Source organism: Caretta caretta, chromosome 13 (genome assembly GCF_965140235.1).
Source record: "Caretta caretta isolate rCarCar2 chromosome 13, rCarCar1.hap1, whole genome shotgun sequence".
NCBI lineage: Eukaryota > Metazoa > Chordata > Testudines > Cheloniidae > Caretta > Caretta caretta.
Window position 1 is genome coordinate 11,800,955 of NC_134218.1, and position 20,276 is coordinate 11,821,230.

The following is a 20,276-nucleotide window of genomic DNA, read 5'->3' on the forward strand; positions in this document are numbered from 1 at the left end:
GAAAGATTTAGAAAACCTGACCGATGAGGACAGGCTAAAGCAAACTGGGTACATTTAGAGAAAAGAAGACTGAAGGAGGACCTGAGAAGTTTCAAATATGTTAAGGCTATTACAAAGAGGAAGGTAATCAATTGTTCTCCCAGTATAGGTAGTTAGATCTATTAGGAAAAACTTGCTAACTGTAAGATAGTTAAGTGATGAAATAGGTTTCCAAGGGAAGTTGTGCAATCCTCATCATTGGTGATTTTTTAAGAACAGGTTAGACAAATGCCTGTCAGGGATAGTCTATAAATATTGGCCTGCCTCAGTGCAGGGGACTGGACTAGATGACCTTTTGAAATCCCTTCAAGCCCTGCATTTTTATGATATTCCCCCCCCAGCTGTCAGCAGGATGTTAAAGTGCACATTATGTTGTCCCTTTGCAGACAGATTATTGCCAGAGGTCTACTTGATGTCTTTCGAGATTTCAGTAATAATGAAGAAGATTTCTTGACGGTAATGGAGATAGTGGTCAGACTGTCCGAAGATGCAGGTTTGAGATTCAATTTCTTAATTTTTTAAAACTTACTAGTGCTTGGTTTGGATTGACAAATACTGTGTAAGGGTTTGTTGAGCAGGAGAGACAGGTCTATGTACCATGAACACCTAGTGACCTACTTTTTATTCAGCTCTCCACTCTATCTTTGTGTATGTGATATATGCTCTCTTTGGAGAGGTGCGAGATCTCTTAGTGACTGAAGGACATGGCTTCTGGCAGCAGTTCCACCATGCAACACTTAGCAGCCAGGTGTATCAATGAACTCTTAGTTTAGAAATATACACATTCTGGAGTATATCTTTGATCTGTCTGGCTCTTCAGAGGAGGAGGAAGAAGGAATGTAAATGTGTTAAAGCACAGGGTAGATTGAGCAAAACACACTTGTTTAATGTACCTTATGTATTTTATATGACACCCATTACCGTGGAGTCTGAATATCTCACAGTCTTTAATGTATTTATCCCATAACATCCCAGAGGTAAAAAGTGCTGTTTATCACCATCTTGCACATGGGGAACTAAGACCTGGAGAAGCTAAGAGACTTGGCCAAGGTCACACAGGAAGGCTTGGACACAGCAGGGACTTGAACCAAGGTTTCCCAAGTTGTAATCCAGTGACCTAGCCACTGGACAATTCTTCTTCTCTGGAAGTCGTTAACTGCTTTGCCATATGGGAGCCATAGTGATTGGAACACTAACTTCTGTGTTTTTGCTTACTGCTCTGTGGGCTCTGTCTTAAAGTCAGCTCCTGACTTAAAAAATCAGAAGGCGAAGTCTGTACATAGAAAAAGTACAAACATAAAAACTTAAGCCAAAAATTTCAAATCTTCCGCCTAGTTAGTCACCAGGGCTAGGATTTTCCAAGGTACTAAGGGATTTAGGTACCCAGATCCCATTAAAATTCTGTGGGAGTTGGGTGCTTGACTCCCTTAGGTTCCTTTGAAAATCCTGCCCCTAAAACTATATTTTCATTTAAATTAGCAATGAGTACTTACAAATTCCACTGAATTCAGCAGGTGCAGCAGGTTTTCAGGACCTCTAAAAACCAGGCCACTTAATGCAGGTGCCTAAGAATAGATCTGGGTGCTTAACGTTAAGCACCCAGGATTGAAAAAAGTTATTTCCCAAAACATTTCTATACTTACTAAGAGTAGTTAGGGTAAAAATATATGTAAGCCTCCCCCATAAGCCCACCCACACTTTGCTCTACTGTGTATATTATTGTGGGCAAGTTAACATGGATTGAAGAATTTAGTATTTGAATTTCCTGATGTTTGTGGGGGGTTGGTTTAACATATGCATTAACATACGGTTTTGGGAGTGTTTTTTGGTCACATATAATTTATGTATATTTAATATGACAACTTCTATATGTGATTGCTTTCTTTGGGTTATCATGTGCTGAGTTGACGCCTGAACTAGTTAACGTTTAAAGTTTCGTTTCTGTGATATTTTTCTGCTTGTTTCTTTTAAACCTATCTGTCTTAAAAACAATTGAAAAATGTTAATTGCAATGAGGGAGAAATAGCGTTTAAAATACATGTCTCTATCTTATCAGTAGTTACATGATTAATATGGCAAAGTTTAACTATTAATTAGTGATTGATTGCTTTCTCTATCGCTCTATGAGGGACTAAAAAATGTTGCCCCTTGGCATGCTTAAGGTAAGAAAATAAAGCACAGGTCCCCAACCTCTGGGATGTACGCTGTCTGGGACACTGGTGCAAAAATGCAGAAAACATCTAAGTACTTTTCTATATCCCAGTTGTGACTTTTAATATTATTTTTATTATTAAACTACACCTGAGAATGTACAGGATGCTTTTCAAAAGATGAAAAAAATCCAATGAACCTTAGCAAAACACAGGAAAACGGTGTGAAAAATAACGTGTATATCCCTTTTCCTTTTGACTACTAGCTACTTCCACATGCATTGGCTCATAGATAAATGAGGTACTAGTACGCAGAAGCTGTAAGGAAATTAGTTATAATGCATGAAAAGGGCCAGATTCTCAAGAAAGATAGCTATCCATTTGTTTAAAAATATGGCTCTAAGTGTCTTGGGCTGATGGGAGGTTATATTTGAGACGTTTGATTTCTCAGCTGACCTTTAAACACAGATATTCTAAATAGTGACATTTCAAAAAACAGGATTTCTTTTTTTTTGCTTTTCATAGTTTCACAAGAGGAAATGCTACTTATTGAATGTATCTGGTTCTAACTTTAAACTTACTAAAGCCGTTTTGACTTTCTCTATGCTGTCAGAGCCTACTGTACGGACGGAACTGATGGAACAAATACCTCCCATTGCCATTTTTCTGCAAGAAAGTCGACCAAACTTCCCAACAGCATTTTCTGACTACCTTATGCCCATTGTAGTGAGATACCTCACAGACCCTAACAACCAGGTAGGAAATCTCAGACTGTAAAAGTTGTATAGTTAATTCAGTCTGGCATGTGGACCTTTCACAATAGGGAGGAGTTATACATTAATTTCTATTAGTAATAATAATACTTAGATCTTATATAGCACTTTGTACATAGATCTGAAAAGCACTTTACAAAGGACATCTGTATCATTCCCATTTTACAGATGGAGGAACTGAGACATAGAGACTGGAAATGACTTTCCTAAGGTCACCCAGCAGGTCAATGATAGAGTTAGGAATAGAATTCAAGTCTCCTGAGTCCCAGTCCAGTGCTCCAACCAGTAGGCTAGTATCCAAAGTTGGGTTAAAAGTCCCCTTAAAATCCTCAAGTTTTTCTGTTTATTACTAAGAATATCTTAGTTTTATTAAAACTGATTAGCTTTTCACTGTTTCCTTGACTTTTTGCACTCCATTCAGTGAGAACAGATATTGACTTCACTTTTATGGTTCTCATAAAATACTGCATTTACAGTGTATTTTTTCTAATCTTTTCTTTTGCATGTTTCTAGGTTAGAAAAGCAAGTCAAGAAGCACTGCTGATACTGCTAGAACAAGAACTTCTTGCTCAAAATGATATTGAAAATAAGGTGTGTCCTATTCTGTTGGACCTCTCTGCTCCAGACAGTGACGATGAGTACAAAGTGGAAGCAGTGAATGTAAGTGGCAGTGAAGAAGGTTTTTTTTGTTTTAAAATTGTATCCCCTATTTGGATGCTTTTTTTTTTTTTTTTTTTTTTTTTAAATTGGTGTATACATTGGTCCGTGCAAGGATCTGGAAGATGGACTTCATATTCAAACTTTTAACTTGCTAATTAAGTAAACTAGTTAACTAGAAGGTTAGTTTTAATTCTGCCTGTACTGTCACTTACTTATTTCTCAGTTATCCAGTTACAAGTGGTCTTTCTGTAAAGGGCTGACCAGTTTCCCAGCCCCTTTCCAGTGTCTCAATATGCATGTCTGCCTGTGAGATTTAAACAGACACACACACCCCCTAAAAAAACAAAACAAAACTAGTGAATGAAAATTACACTAACTTGAGCTCTGGAATTTGCTGTCTTTCAGTCTCGGCCAGTGCTGGTAAAACATTTCTAGATCAAGGAATGTGAGTTGATCAAAGTCCTCTTTTGTAAACCTTCTGGAATGGAATTAATTCCTGATATAATACAAAAAACCCTTAGAATTATGATTAAAACAGAGATGCAAGATGGTATTGGCCATTATTTTGAGAAATTAGAAACCAGTGTTAAAATCCTCTCTAAGCTTGGAATGCCAGCTTCAGATGTGGTAAGCCATTCAGGCTTGAACTTATGGGGTCATTAGTAACTTGTAGTATTGGGCCCCAAACTTTCATTATTGTCATCAACGCGAGTTGTGCCATTAACTTGAATGGGAGCAGGTTTGGGCTCTTAAACACTAATTTGGATCTCTTATAAGGAACCTCGTCTAATTCATAAGAGATCACCAGCTAAAGTTGAAGAGGTGAAGAAAGCAAGATGGTAATGAGAACAATGTCACAGTAAGGTTTTTCGGTCTGCCAAAGATAGAAGCACTTTGTGAACCAATTCAAATAACTTTTCAGCTAGTAAATTTTCTGGGCCTAGTACATGTGGTCAGACAGAAGAAAATTCCGAGCCCTGCATGAGTGAAGTTTTTGAGGAATCCTTTGGACCCTCCTGCTTTTGAGACTTATTTATAACTCTTCTTGGAAAAATCTTTTTTTTTTTTTTTTTTTTCCTGCTTGTAAATGTTGTTACACCCACCTTGTATAGCTTTCAGTCATACACTTAGTCAGACTTTCCAAATCTTATTTTCCTAAGTCATTTTCAAGACTAGGCATCATCATGGTGTTGACAGACCATTTCACTTGAGACCCTGTGCGGCTCCATCTCCACTGTGAACTAGGGGGAGTGATCTTCCGGCTTGCGTGCACAGACTCACGCTAGCTCATAGCAGTCTAGCCGCGGTAGCCGGCAAAGCAGCAGTGGAGGCGTGACTTAGCCATGCCGAGTACAAACCCACCTGAACCAGTGCTGTGTACTCCGCATGGCTAAGCCATGCCACAGCTGCCGCTGCTTGTGCTACTGTGGCCACGCTGTTGTTTACAGCTCGATGAGAGCTAGTGTGAGTGTGTGTCAGCGAGCAGGAGAATCGCACCCTAGCTCGCAGTGTAGACGTAGCCCGATGGGGTGTCTGCACCGCCATTGGCGGCTCATTCCAGCACGTATAGGTGTAACCGAGCTAGCTCTGATTTCGCTCCCCCGGGCACCAATAGTAGTAAAGCTGTGGCAGCGCAGGCTTCAGCGTGGACTAGTTGCCTGGATACACACGCAGGGTCCCAGGGGGGATTGTACAGCCAGTGCAGTTGTAGCTTCACTGCAGTTGGTATCCAAGCTAATTAGATTAAAGCTGGCTGAAGGATGGATACACATGCTGCAGTTGCACGCGCACCTCTTTCCCCCCCCGCCCACCCCGCCCAACTGCTTTATGGACATATCCTTAAAAAGAGACTGTCCAACAGCACAGCTTCAAAATTACCTGTATTGAAATCATAATGTAGTTGGCTTAACCGTCTGTGATGGAATTACTAATAGTTTCCTTAAACAAAGGGATATTTTTTCTGTATATAGTGTTCTTGGTATGTAATGCTCCAATAGGAACTCTGTTATATACTTGTGCCCCTTCCTCTGACTGCAGCATCAGTTAATCTACAGTCCCAGAGTAGTGCTGACATCACAGTGTTCATGCGCAAACAAGCAAGTAAGCAAGCAACAAAAGCTATGCAAGTGCAATTAAATTCATAGGGAAAAATCAGTGTTCTCCATATTTGGGAAAAGATCAGAATCCGAGTTTATATTTTCAAAGTGCTAAAAGATTGTTAGAAACTGAGAGCAAATAAAATTAAAACACTTGGCAGCATCCCTTAAATTGTTGCAAAGGTCATAATTTCCCCCAGTGATCTCTTTCTGAAGTCTTCAGATTTCTACCCTGGTTCTTGTTAACTTTATAGAGAGTATGAATGATGATTAAAGTCTTAGGTCTCAAGTGTCTTGATGAAAAAGCAGATTCTGTTCACTTACAAGAAATCAAATTTGGGGTCAGCAGGGACCTCTAAAACAGCTTTACCAGTTAGATTCCCCTTCCTTGCCTGGGACTTGGTTATTACTCAGGGAGACTTCCAGGGTGACCTCTGAATACCAGATGTCTTTTTGAAGGATTGACAGTTCCATTTAAAAAGTGGGATTGTACGGTATTCTTCCTTAGTTTTTATTTGGCATTCTATCACAAAGATGGAATATTCTTGGGACTGGTACTTGTTTTTATAGAGGTAGAAAGTATATCTTTTTTGAAAATATTAAAATGTAGAGTTCTATTCAGTCAATAATATTTGTATCAGTATGCAATCCTTGCTCTGTGGGACACTGACCTAATCAATGAAAAGCCTGTAAGCCCTCCCTCTCTCTAGTCACAAATTTGGGACTCCTCGTGCACTGCACTGAAAAGACAGCTGAAAGAGTGTATATGGCTAAAGTAATTAAATGCTACAGGTAACGTAGTTTGTGGTGACCTTTGAAATTGACAACTTCACACAGAAGCTTGAATTAATGAGGCTTTTTTTAAGCTGTTAGTTTATAAACTAACAGCTAACTGAATCTGAATTCCATCGAGTTGTGCACTAGCTAACCTATATAACCATGTTGTCTTAATCATTGTTACCATTGTCCTTCCTACCCTTTGTCTGTCCTGTGGTTGGACAAACCCACTTTTTTTTTTTTTTTTTGTCTTCAGTTTAGGCCCTGTTCCTGCAAAGAGCTGTGTACATGCTTAACTTTAAACACCTGAGTTGACTAATTGAAGCCAAGGAGACTACTTGCATTCTTAAAGTTTAAGCATGTGCTACAGTTTTTTCAGGATTGTGGGTTTTGGACAGCATCTACCACAGGGGGGCTTCAATCCTAGTATGGTCCTCCAACACTGCTGTCACATATATTTAAATGTAATCCACACTATGAAATAGCTTGAGAATCCTTGGATTAAACCATGTATAAATTGATTTCTGTAACTCATGCTACGCAATTTAAAAAAATAAAATGTCAATCTTCTAATAAAGAAATGTTATGCATAATAGTATGGTGTCCGTGGATTTTGTAGTTTTAATAACTCCTGGCAACCAAAAACAATGTCAATTTAACTCATACAATAGTTGTATTTTAAAGTAGTAGTTTGCCTTTTGCTTTCAGAACTATTCTTTTTAGAAAGAAAACTTGAAGTAAAAGTGCTTGGTGACTATCACATTAATGTTTTCCCCCCTCCCTTCTGTGTTATAGATAATTTGTAAAATGGCTTCTATGCTGAGCAAAACTATTGTTGAACGTATGCTACTTCCCCGTTTCTGCGAGCTGTGTGGTGACGGGAAACTCTTCCAAGTCCGTAAGGTTGGTATGACTTGTTTCAAAACTGAAAGACTTCAAGTACATTCTACAGTATTTTTAACATCTACATCAAATTATCTTTAAGCAAAGTATTGATAGGAATATAATTTCAGACTTTAACAGTGCCTCTGATTTTCCTCTTTCAATGTAAAGGAATTTCCTTGTTTGTTTGAATTGTGTGTTCTATCTTTAAAATATAATGCTCATGAATATGAGGTACCTACGCCCCTAGCTTGAGCCAAATATAGGCCTTGATTCAGCAAACTGTGTAAGCGTGTGCTTGAAATTAAGCCAGTCAGGGCCATAGTGAAGATAGTTTTGTCAATACACTTAAGTACTGACCTGTGCACGCTTTTTTTTTTCTTCTCCATTTTTGACAGCCTCTGCTCACATCTTTAAAATATTCAGGTGGCGAACCCCTGCGGTCCATTCAGCGTCCATTGAAGTTGATGAGATTCCTCACTGATGCAGAGGTCCAACCTAGGGGTATCATTGATTTCAACGGTGCTGTGTATGTACCACAGGGGGCTGCCCTAATGAATCTCTTGTTCAGGACTGAGGCCTTAGCCTACTGACAAATTTAAATTCTGTAAATACTATGTATTATAAAAGACATGCAAACTATTGAATCCAAATTTGATTCTTAGTGAACAATAAGGGGTAAAATTCTTGACTCTAGTCAGTAGCAAAACTCTCATTCATTTCAGTGGGGCCAGGAGTTCACCCATAACTTTTATTGTTATGTTTTTTTTAGGTTTGTGCAGCTAGCTTTGGCGATATTTGTAATGCAGTTGGACAAGAAGCCACAGAGAGATTTTTGGTATGTAAAATTTAGAGATATACAAAAAGATTTGTATTTTGCTTGAGCTTTCATATCTGCTTTTACAACTGAAATGTTTTAACAAGGAAATTACCGATAGTAACATTTAGTTTTCTTTGAGACAAAAGAACAAACTTTTGGATAACTCTTTCTTAAATTTAAACCTGATTCACTGGTTTAGTTGCCATTGGTGGCAAAAGTTTGTTTTTTAAAAGAGACTTCTCAATTTATTTTTTAAGACACTGTTTATGCAATAAGGGAGGGTTCTTTTCAGTGAATTTATTAAATTATTAGGAAACAATCAACTTGAAATCTCAACAATGGTAAAAAATTGAGTTAAAATAATTTCATGATTTATATCTATTCATGAGTGCCCTGGCAACTTTTGTAGTTTTATATTAAAGTTTATTATATTTTAAATGTTTATTTTCTTTCTCATCCTGATATTGTATAAAAGATGCACCCAAACAGTAGGCTTAACTTACAATATTCACTTTTCTTTAGGTGATAGTGAGTAGTTTTTAGGTGTCGGTGCGGGAGCTAGCTGTACTTATTGCAAGTGAGAGTCCTGATAAAACACCATAGTTTGTGCCTCTAATATTCTGTCTATATTGCTTTTAGTGAAAGTCAAGGAAAAATCAATTTTGATTTGAATATGATTGCTGTACAGATATGTATAAAATAGCATTTTAACAGAAACGCAGAGGTGTTTGCAAGAGTCTTAATTAAAACAGATTACTTTCTTCTGCGAGTAGCTGGCTATTTTCCCTTTGCTAGACTTGTTAAATAAAATCCCAGAAACTTGTGAGAGTGTGAGAGAGGAAAAAAAAAACAAAGGGTAGTGGTGGTGGTGGGGTGTTCTTACGCTAAACCCAGTAGTTGACTTGAATGCTCCTGAGGCAGTAATTCCAAATGAGGAGCTGGTTTGGTACTGAATAGGAAGATTGTGTGTTTTGCAAGTTAACAGTTTTATCCCTCACCTCCAACATACTTTTTTTTTTTTTTTTTTTTTTTATAAGCACAGGTAAAAGCACAAGAGTATTTTTAAAGTGATCTATTTTTCTGTTCCCATCCCTTGACCCTCCCCAGACTGGAAAGAATTAGTTTCCCATGCTTGATAAGTTATCCTTACACCAAGATATGTTCGCAGAAAAGAAAGCCTATTACTAATTTTCCTTATGCCCCTCCCCGTAATTTAAATGTTAGCAAGACACAACTGAGATGAATGGGGGAGGGAAATTTTAATTCTTCAATAATTAATATAATTATAATTATTTTTCTTCTAGGTCACTACTTTCACATCCTTTTTCACCCATTGCACATAAACTATTACCAACTGCTTTTTCCAAGTAATTAAACCGACAGAAAGTGGTATCTTGTACTGCAGCTTTAATACCTGTTTGATTAGCTATAGTTTCATTCATTTTTGACAGATTCCAAAGTTTTTTGAACTCTGCTCTGATAGTGTTTGGGGAATGCGAAAAGCTTGTGCTGAATGCTTTATGGCTGTTTCTTACACCACATCCCCAGAAGTTCGCAGAAGCAAGCTGTCCCCTCTCTTTATCAATCTTATCAGTGACCCCTGCAGATGGGTAAGTAGGTGGGGAGGTACCTCTGACCTAAAAGAAATTCATGAATGCAAGCTACCTTTTTCAATTACAAGGACTTTTAAGTGGCCAAACCAGGGGCTTAATAGCAAAGATAGGTCTCCTGTATAGGCACACATGTTAATTCTCAGTCTTGGTCCCTGAAATGGAGGACACTGAGGGCAGTATGGATGCAACATGCATATGCTTCCTTAAGGCACACATGCACACCCTGTAAAATTAGAGGACAGAATAAAATCCAATTACATGGGCTGTACAGTCACCACCAAAATCTGACAGCTGGATATGTTAGGATCATGGGTATGTGGTCTGCTCTTTTTAGTTTCCATATACACTTTAGAAATGTAAAATTCATGCTTAGAAGTTGGGTATCATTCTGGACCTTCTAAATTTTGGCCCGTCAAACGTGGGGATGGTCCTTTAAATTTTTTTTGAAAATGTCATAATGGAGATTACATTTAACACTGTGTAAGAATAAAGAAGCATTTTCATTGTCACGATACTGGGTGCACAGGGCTTTTGGACCATGTCTATGAAACAATTGTGATTTGACTTGAACTTTGTAGTGAACTTTAAATAAGTCAGATGAATTATATTTACTAACACATTTTGTTTCTTAAATCCCCTTACTCTGATGTCTTGCTTTTTCCTGATTTAAACTCTAGTAGTAAAATGTAATAAATGATGCCAGGACTGGCTTAATAGCATACTCTGAAAACCTTAGATAATAGCAAAGTATAACCTTGTACAGTACTACTTAATATAGTAAGAGTTAAATTTGAGCCACATTTCATATTTCATTATTAACAATTTGCCAAAAGGCCGCATGGCTACAAAATATGTCACATGTTTATTTTTGTACTGTGCCAGGTTCGCCAAGCTGCTTTTCAGTCTCTAGGCCCGTTTATTTCTACCTTCGCAAACCCTTCTAGTGCTGGCCTTTATATTCGGGAGGATGGGACCCTCAGTATCCGACAATCAGCACAGGATGTGACTTCCAGTTCCTGCCAACCAGGCAACAATGCAAATATCACATCTGCCAGTACAAACATTGTATCCTCCAGGTAAAGCTATGGTTGAAGTGCGAAAGGGGAGAGGAAAACTGACAAAACATTTTTTCCTCCACAATCTTTGAGTTAAGTCTCTAGTTTTAGTTGATATGATCTTGTGTTTAATATATGTGACTAAAAATAAGACCTTTAGTAACGCAGGTGTAGTTTCAATAATGATGTAAAATGTGGGCTACACATAGGTCTGATGAATTGCCACATGATTTGATCTAGCTACTTTAATGTTTCACCAGTAATTTTTTGGAGGGGAAGGGGAGAGAGGAGGGGAAAATATATTGAAACTAGAGGTGAAACAAGTAGTTCTAAAGCAGGATTTGTCCTCAAGTAGAATAGCTACACCTATTGTAATTGCTCTTGCTGCCTTATCTACAGTGTGTGTCTTTTAACTGAAAAGTATTGTTTTAGGGTCTTTACCTTTCATTTTCCTAATGCTATGTCTCTGTTCTCAGTTCAGAACAACCAATAGAAATTAAATTGGAATCGTCAACTGATGGGACTTCAGCAGAAGCCAACCCCTTGATCTGTGTTGAAAGCCCAAGGACAGACCTACTGAAAGGGAGTTCGAACAGTTGTGGTAGTCCTGGAGAGGCTCTGACTAGATTGTCCCAGAATGACAAAACCACTGCTTGTGTGATAGAAGGCATTAAAGACTGTCATGTGAGCAATTGCCAGGGAGTGAACTCAAGGTTCCAGTCTGCTGAGGATGTCTTTAATACTTTCCTGTACTGGCGCCCTCCACTCCCTGATATAAGCCAGGACTTGGAGCTGCTTCAGTCCAAGACTGAGAAGCATGAAGAAGGCTGCTCTATGTCAAAGGCGATGTGTAATAACTGTGTTGCCAGTAGTGAAATAAAAAAAGTGCTGGAAAGCTTGCAGGAGCACATGGATGATCCAGATGTTCAAGGTAAAAGCCTACAATAGTAGTGATGTATGGAGGTATAGTTTCTGATCCCTCCCTACATGAGGCTTCCCACACCCTTCAAAGCTCCTTATTGCAGCAGCCCTCTCTTGCCTAAGACAGAGTTTCTCAACCCGTGGGTCAGGACCCAAATTCGGGTTGCCAGAATGTTTCAGGGAGTTGCGTGTCAGTTCTGTGGCTCCTGTCCCAGAGGGCTGGCTGGGCTCGCCTCCCTGCTCCAGGCATTGCAACCTCTGGAGTCCCAGCACCACTCAGGTTTGGCCCAGACGTTACGATGACAGATGTCCGGGTAGGCCAAATTTGAGTGATTGGCACTGCAACCCCCTGAGCCAGGTCACAACTCGACTCTCATTTGATTCAGTCAGGCTGGGAGTGGTAAACCAGAGAGATGCTGCAACCCTGGAGGTTGCAATGCTCGCAGTGGAGAGCCACATCCAGCCAGCCCAATAGCACAGGAGCCACCGCTGTGGGGTGAGTGCCGGGCAAGACCCAAACACCTTGGGAGGGCAGGATCCAACCAATACCATCCCAGGGCCCCCACCCACAGACTATTTACTGAGTCACGACAGGCCATAAACATTTTCAAATGGGTCCTGAGCCCTAAAAGATTGAGAACCACTGGAAAAAGTGAGTGGTGGGGACGGAAGGCACGATAAAAAATATAAGAACCGAGAACTCAAAGGAGGAGAAAGCTTAATGACTTGGAAAAGAGCAAGAAGTGAAGTGGAACTGAAGCATAGGAATTGGCATCAGAGTGGGGAGTTGCATGGCTGACACATACAATAGAAAATAAAGAAATGGGTTTGGGCTACTAAGAAACAGTGAAGGAGTTAGACAGGTAAATCTGTATCTTTTCCATCATACCCTCTACTGTAATGTCCTTGCTTTTCATCATTCCTCAGCCAGGCAACCTTCTTCCCTTTCAGAATAAAAGGATGTGTGAATGCTCATTTCCTTCCTAGCCAAGCTGCCAAAACCCTCTAATATACCTCTACCTGACCTGATCCTCCTCCTCTTTTTTGTTACAGTCATCTCATCTCTTCCTGTCTACTCTTAAATGGGTTGTTTTGATCCATTCTTGAAAGACAGTTTGAGAGACATTCACTAAATACTTCCTCTTGCTTATATATGATCAGAAATGGCTTCATCTATGTGTATGTGATATTTTAGGAATCACCCAAACTGGTAAGGGGTTCTGTCACTGCCTGCCCTGTAACTTTGGGGTGACTTAATGCTATGCTGCTGTGGCTCAGATCCCTGATAACCAGAAGGTTGCCCACAAGCACAAGGTCTCACCCTGGCTTCCACCAGCTTAGTGACAGCAGGGCGACACCAACAGTCCTTCCAGTCCCAAGTCTCGCCTAATCCATCCTCCCCAACTTCTTAACTACCAGAGTCTCTGACTTTTTCCCTCTGGTTCATCACCCCTGAAAGTATGAAACCAGCCACCCAGTTATCAGCTCACTTTGGTGCACATATACTCCATACGGGTTGCACAATAGAGATCTGCTTCGGGTAAAAAATTCAAAGATGAAATAATAAGGGAGAACAAACATACAAGTTACACAGTAAACAAACACAAAATGCAACTTCTGGCATTTACACTTGTATGGTAGATAAAATTCCTTTTCTGTTACAAGTTACCTATTGCCTTTAAACAGTTTCCCAGCATACCCCATAACTGCAGGGGGGATCCAGAGTTTCACAGGCAGCCTCCTATCTAGAGGCTGGCTTTCAGTTTCTGGATGAAGGCCTCAGTTTCAAGCTTCCTTTCTAAAAGTAGTGCTGCCCCATGCCCCACTCTCCTCCATGTTAAATTGTTTTAGGATAGTGAAATAGGACATGATCCAGGGTTCCTTGCCAACAGAGATGATCAGAGGTCTGTCCAGAGAATGGAAACAGATACATATATGCTTCTGCTGGAAACAGTAATACTGCCTCTACATCTATACTCACAGCTTATCTGAAAGGTTTTGCTGAAGTTAATTCTAGACCTTTTTTGCAAAGGTAAATAATTCCTCTCATGTTTCTATGCATTTCATTGTGGGGTTTTTTGGGGTTTTTTTTTTTTTTTTTTTAAATCTCTCCGTATAAATAATTGTAGTGTTAATACTCCTTTAAAATGAAGCCCAGAAAAGGAAACTAAGGACCTGTATACACTATGCTGGTGAGGGATACTAGAGAGATGTGTTTTGTAGAGCACTCTAATGTGTTGTGCTCTAGCTGCCCTGTGTAGAGCCTGATGGTGTGCTCTAAAAAAGTACCTGGTTCATGTTGTCCCGCTTTACACAGGACTACATTAATGTGAACTAGTTATCTTTCAGAGTGCATCATCAGGGGCTACACAGGGCAGTTAAAGGGCAGCCTCTTAGAGCTCTTTACAGATCACATCCATCTGGTGCACTTTGCCAAGCTGTGTAGACAAGCCCTAAATGTGCCCCCAATCCCTTTACTTTATACAGCCCAGGTTCAAGTATTGTCCGCTGCACTCAGAGCTGCTCAGTTTGATTCCATCAATGATTATGAGACCAAACACACAGAAGAGAGCAATGGCAAACTTCAGAATGAATTGTCCACTTTTGAAGCCAGCCATGCCACTGTGGAGAAGAACAGTTTGTCCTCTTCATCATTCCAGGACGATGTGAGCAACCAATCCACGACCAGTATACTGAAAAGCAAAGTAAGTATATACTCATCCTCTGGATAGACGAGTAAGCTTTTAAGGTACAGACAGTGTCTACCTCTGTTTGCACAGCACTTAGCACAGCAGTGCACTGTTCTAGACTGGGGGCCCTAGACACTACTGTAGTATAATTTATTATATCCCACTTATAATATAAAACAAAATTTAAAGTTTTTCAAGAAGCTTATTTCTATTTAGGTTCAGGTGAGCCAGGAAATAGAAAGCTTTAAGTGGCCTTACAGGATCTTCATAGAAAACAAACCTAGAAAAATCTTTCCTGTTTCTGAAGCCAATAGAAGTCATTTGTCCCCAGACAAGGGACTAAATCAACCAGTGACGACACACATCCTTCCTGATTGCCATTTTACAATATTCTTAATGTGCATGTAGGCTAATAGGAAAACTTTTTCACAGTGCTTATAATTTTGTCTTTATGATAGAGCTAATCATAAGAAGATACTAAAACCCTGCTTGTCCCCTAAAATAACACATTCAATGCTACCACATGTTCGCCTTTAATTCCTCCGCAATACAGGAGTAAATATTTTAATCACCAGCTTTTTATTAGGAATTCAGAAGGGGGTGTACTTCACAAATTAACATATTGATCTTGGATTGGAGTTCACCAGAACAGTTTCTTCACTGGTCTGTGGGAAAATAAAAGCAATATCTTGAGGGGAAATTCAGGAGAAGTAGAGTTTCCGGGACTGTACTCCAAAATGAATAAAACTTTTATCAGTGTGTTATTTTTTCTGAAGCAAATATATTGAGCTGCTTTGTCAACATCTGCTACATTTGCAGAGAGAGTAGAACCTTTAGAGAATAAATAAGAAACTACCTTCCAGTATCTGAAGGATGTTGGGTTCATTGCAATTAAAATTAATAATTTATATACCTTTTAAAGTATTGAAAATATTCATTAGTTGCTCCATCTGAACGTGGTTCTGAATTCAGAGTGTGAGCATGAAGGCAGAGGAGTTATTTCAACATTGACCTTTTTACTGAAATCAAAATATTCTGGCTAGTGTCCCATGGACATTTTAACAATCATAAAATTTGGTTAAAGAAAGTCCTTTGGGGTAATATTTGTTTCGTTGCCATAGTGGGTCAATAACTAGATGTGCAGTATCTGTTAATCATAGTGATTGTTCTTGATCTGACTTGCTATTCGTGAAGCTGAAAACTGATCCTTTCTTGATTAAGACATTGCATAGAATTCATTTTGTTGTGGTTGATTCTTATACGGCCAAATTCTGCTTGCCTTACTCACATAAGTAATCATCTTGACTTGGCTACTTACATGAGTGGTGTGAGCATGATTTGGCCCTCAAAGACCCGCTCTGTGTCTGAGTTGTGTTGCTCTTCAGTGTAATGCTTTGAGTTATACTAAACAGTAGTTCTATAATGAAAGAAAAACTAACTATTTTAATCATAAATACTACATCCTTTTACAGGAGTCAGAGGAACAACACTATGGGACCACTGAATTTTTAAAGAAAGAACAACATCATATTCCACCCATTGAAGATGATAAATCGAAATTACAGGTGATTTAAAATATTAATTCATGAGGCTTTACCCTCAACTCTGTGGCGTTTACAAATTATCACTTTACAGACAAACAAAGAAACACCTGTCCAATCAATTCCAAAATTTCAGAAAATGTTCTAGGCGTTAAGGAGTAGAACTCTATTGATTTTGATAAAATAATTAATGGAAATCCAGGCTTTTCCAGTCAGGTCCACAGAGTGCATATTTGGTGCTGCAAACAGAGGGATCTCTCTCTCTGGTGTCCCCAGCTGCTGCCTACGTATCGCAGGTATGCTGCTCTCACTGTGTGTACAGATTGACCTACAAGCTACAATTTTTTGTTTTTAAACTGCCAGAGAAGTTTATATAAACAGAACTGCATTGGAAAATCTAGCTGTTAGATCTAGCTGCATAAAATAACTTGATGCAGCACCCAAAATGATGATTATCAGTAATAAAAATCGACCTTTGCTGTCTTCCTGATTTGATACATAGACTGTTGCCTACTGCTTTGTCTAAACCGGATGACAAGTCACCCACGGTAGTGACTTGTGCTGTAGTTTGTTGCGCTAGCCTGATGTAGGGCGTGGAGTGTTCAGTCATTTGTTGTTCTGTCCTGGCATGTGCCCCTTGTGCACCTGCCACCTGGTTAGAGGCAAGAGAGAATGCTGTACTAGAGCAGCTGTCTTTCCGTACCGATAATATCGTCCTCTTTTTTTAATTTATTAATGTTAATAATTTACTATCTTTATCTGTAGGATATCATACCTCAACCTTTATTAGACCAGTACTTGTCAATGACTGACCCCGCTCGAGCCCAGACTGTTGACACTGAAATAGCAAAACACTGTGCATATAGTCTCCCAGGGGTGGCCTTAACTCTGGGCCGGCAGAACTGGCATTGTTTGAAAGATACGTATGAGACCTTGGCAGCAGATGTACAGGTAAAACTGCATTTTCAAATAAGCATTCAGAATTCTAAGCAAATTATACAAATTAGAAATATAAGCAAACTATGCTGTAGTTTACAAGAAGTAATATCTAAAATTGACCGTGAATAAAATTTTATGATAAATCTGGAATGTTGTGTTGGATGCACTTTTTTTTTTTTATTTAAGAAAGGAGACTTTATAAATGACACACGTGCTACGCAGCACCTGGTTTTCGTGAAACAAATTATGCTTTTTCTGCTCGTACCCTTCAAAATATAAGTGTACTTCTATTTAAGAGTTGCTCAAGAATATAGTGTTTAATCTAGATTGGTTTTTCTTAACTATGGACAGTGGAAGGTCCGTCGGACGCTAGCTTTTTCCATACACGAGCTGGCTGTTATTCTAGGGGATCAACTAACAGCAGCTGATCTGGTACCGATCTTCAATGGATTCTTAAAAGATCTGGATGAAGTGCGCATTGGAGTTCTTAAACATCTCTATGACTTCCTTAAGGTAGGAGATTATATAGCAGTTTAAATTTCTGCTTTAATTTTATTAGGCACGTGCAAACCTCCATTTTTTTCATGCAGCAATTGCCTCAAAAGCTTTTTTGTGGATTCAAATGTATAACGTAATTGTTTTTTGGGTTTGGGATTCTTTGCAGAGAAGTTAAGTTTTTAATTTAATTTATTTTTAATTAAAGATCTTCCACTTTCCCCTCTGACTTTGTTTGCTTGCTTTTGTAAACTGTTATAGTGGAATTGGTGTTCAGAGCAATCTAAGTGGCCTACGATTAATTGAGGAATGAAAAAAGGGTATCAGGTCATCAAGTCCATCCTCAGGGTCCATTGCAAGAAGTGCCGAAGTAGCCCTTGGCATACGTAGCTACCCCAACTGGGTGTGCATTACTTTCAGAATCTGGGCTTTAGTTTTCGGGAGGAAAAAGCAGATTCCCTGTGAACTGTAATCTGATTTTAAGAGTTCTTTCTATCAGGAAAATACAGATAAACAGGAGTGACAGGAGAGTTAAAGAATAGAAGAATAACCCTGAAAGAAGTGAAAAGTGTTTTATAAAGCTTCAAACTGTAGTTTCAAACTGCTGAGCTTCAAACTGTAGTTTCAAACTGCTGGATTCATCAGTTGTATTTACTAATCAGTTGTTTGTGAACAACATTTCCTGTAGTTGCTTCATGCAGACAAAAGGCGCGAATACCTTTACCAGCTTCAAGAATTTGTCGTGACTGATAACAGCAGGAATTGGAGGTTTCGTTACGAGCTGGCAGAGTAAGTAAAACTTGTTAATGTGTGTTTCCATTACCTTTCATGGTAATGTTCAGAATTGTAACACACCCTGAATGTGAGCAAATGGCAGTAGCTTTCCATTTAAGGGGACATGGAGACTATTTTTAGGTTAAAATTTGAACTACATTAAGGCCAGAAAATCTTGTACAGTAGCAACAATTTAGGTTACGCCATATTGTCCCACCAGTGAGCCTTAGCCCAACCTTTAGGGATCATCTGTTAGACAAGAGGATAGAGCAATATCCATTATCATTCACCTCTGCTAAGGTGCCAGTTATAGTGATGGACTTGTGATGTGGACTCTGTCCATTAGGAACTGTACCACCAACTTATTTCACATAGGTCCCTATCTCGCTGAACCATGCTCTGACGGCATTTCTCATTGTTGGCAAATTGTAGGGTAACTCACTACTTCCATATAGTTAAATATGAGTAGGGAGATAATTTTACACCTGTATATAGCGTTGGTAGACATTTTAGAGTATTGCTTAAAATCTAGTGTCCACAATTTAAAAAGAATGCTGAAAATTAGAGTGGGTGCAGAAAAGAGCCACAAAAGGTGACTCAAGGGCTAACGAAAATGCATTTACAGTGAGAGACTTAGGGTTCAATCTGTTTAAATTATTAAAAAGAAGATTGAGAGGTGACTTGTCCCCAGAGTAAAAGTATCTTCACAAAGAGAAAATGCCAGGTAATAAAGGACCGTTTGATCAAGTGAGAAGGACATAGCAAGAACAGGTGCCTAGATGCTGAAGCTAAACAAATTCAAATTAGAAATAAGACACACATTTTTAACAGTGAGGGTGATTAACTATTGCAGCAAGCAACCAAGGCAAATGGTGGATTCTTTCTCTTTTGATGCCTTTGAGTCAAGGCTAGATGCCCTTCTGGAAGATATTATTTATTAATCATGTTTTCTATGGTAGGGCCAGCCAAGAATGGTCCCTTTTGCAATAGACCTATATAGAGCAGCAGGCGGAGTCAAGTGCAGGTTTTTGGGCTTGATACAGAAGTAACTGAGTGAAACTTAATGGCCTATTGTGTATAGGAAGTCAGACTAGATTGTCAAAGGTTCCCTTACAGTCTTAAAATCTATAAAACTCTGGCAGATTATATTAATGCTCATTCAGTTGTATGTCTGATCCTATTCAGTTGTGGTGCTTACGTATAAATCAACAAAATGTGTATGGCATTGGTTTTTCCATCGTACAATTAGTTGACTCATTTTGGTGTTTTCACCCAAGTGGGAGTAGAATGGGGATGAACTAGGGACTGGTAATGGTTCTAGTAATGGTGGCTTGTTTCAGTATGATTTAGGATCTAAATGGCTAGCCAGTAGACATACACATTCCTGGATTGATGTTTCAAGCTACTTAAACTCTTTTCATAAAGCATTTTAATGCATACAATTAAAATACTTTCCTTCACAGTAATCTTAATTCAGTATGCTTTATTTGGTCTGTTGAGGTTTTAACCCCCATACTGGACTGCTGGTGTAATGTTATCCTTGTATTATAAACCCAGTGAAGAAAACTGCAGTGAATGTTGCGTAAGTTCCCTGACATCTAGTGGGAGAACTTTGTAACGTCGGTATGATTTTTTTTGCTGTGATTGGCAGAATATCACCAGCTGCTTGTTGTTGTTATGGCTGTGATATGTTATGTTCAGTTTCCTACAGATGATGCAACTTAAGTAGGCGATCTTTACGTATTCACTGCAGTAATTCAAATATTTCTCATCTTAACTTCCTAAGAGTATGTGTGATTAAGTTCTGCAGTTAAGAAGAAATTTCCCATCATAGCATAAAAATTTCAAAATTCCTCAACATTTTCATCTAAGAATAATAAATTTTAAAGTATTAGTGAAGAAGGGATGAGGGGGAAAGTAAGATAAGGAATTTGAGAATCCCTAAGTAACTTACTTTGCAGTTTCTGATAATTCCCTTATACACCTGCAATTTATGTGAAATCTCATCACTGAAGCTGCATTTTTATACATTTAACTTTATTGAAATGTAG

The 20,276-nt window shown here is 38.8% G+C and overlaps 1 protein-coding gene across 3 annotated transcripts in view; it reads left to right on the top strand.

Moving 5' to 3' along the window:
* The window catches only part of LOC125622092 (serine/threonine-protein phosphatase 4 regulatory subunit 1), a 39,163-nt gene that overhangs the window by 10,873 nt on the left and 8,014 nt on the right, over positions 1–20,276 (top strand). For all 3 annotated transcript variants that reach the window (XM_048819678.2, XM_048819679.2, XM_048819680.2), the window contains 13 exons: positions 426–532; positions 2,803–2,945; positions 3,476–3,622; positions 7,291–7,398; positions 8,150–8,215; positions 9,649–9,807; positions 10,693–10,886; positions 11,342–11,796; positions 14,274–14,491; positions 15,949–16,041; positions 16,783–16,968; positions 17,308–17,469; positions 18,140–18,240. In XM_048819678.2, the coding sequence (XP_048675635.1) occupies positions 426–532; positions 2,803–2,945; positions 3,476–3,622; positions 7,291–7,398; positions 8,150–8,215; positions 9,649–9,807; positions 10,693–10,886; positions 11,342–11,796; positions 14,274–14,491; positions 15,949–16,041; positions 16,783–16,968; positions 17,308–17,469; positions 18,140–18,240 (2,139 nt within the window). The remainder of the gene's footprint in view (positions 1–425; positions 533–2,802; positions 2,946–3,475; positions 3,623–7,290; positions 7,399–8,149; positions 8,216–9,648; positions 9,808–10,692; positions 10,887–11,341; positions 11,797–14,273; positions 14,492–15,948; positions 16,042–16,782; positions 16,969–17,307; positions 17,470–18,139; positions 18,241–20,276) is intronic.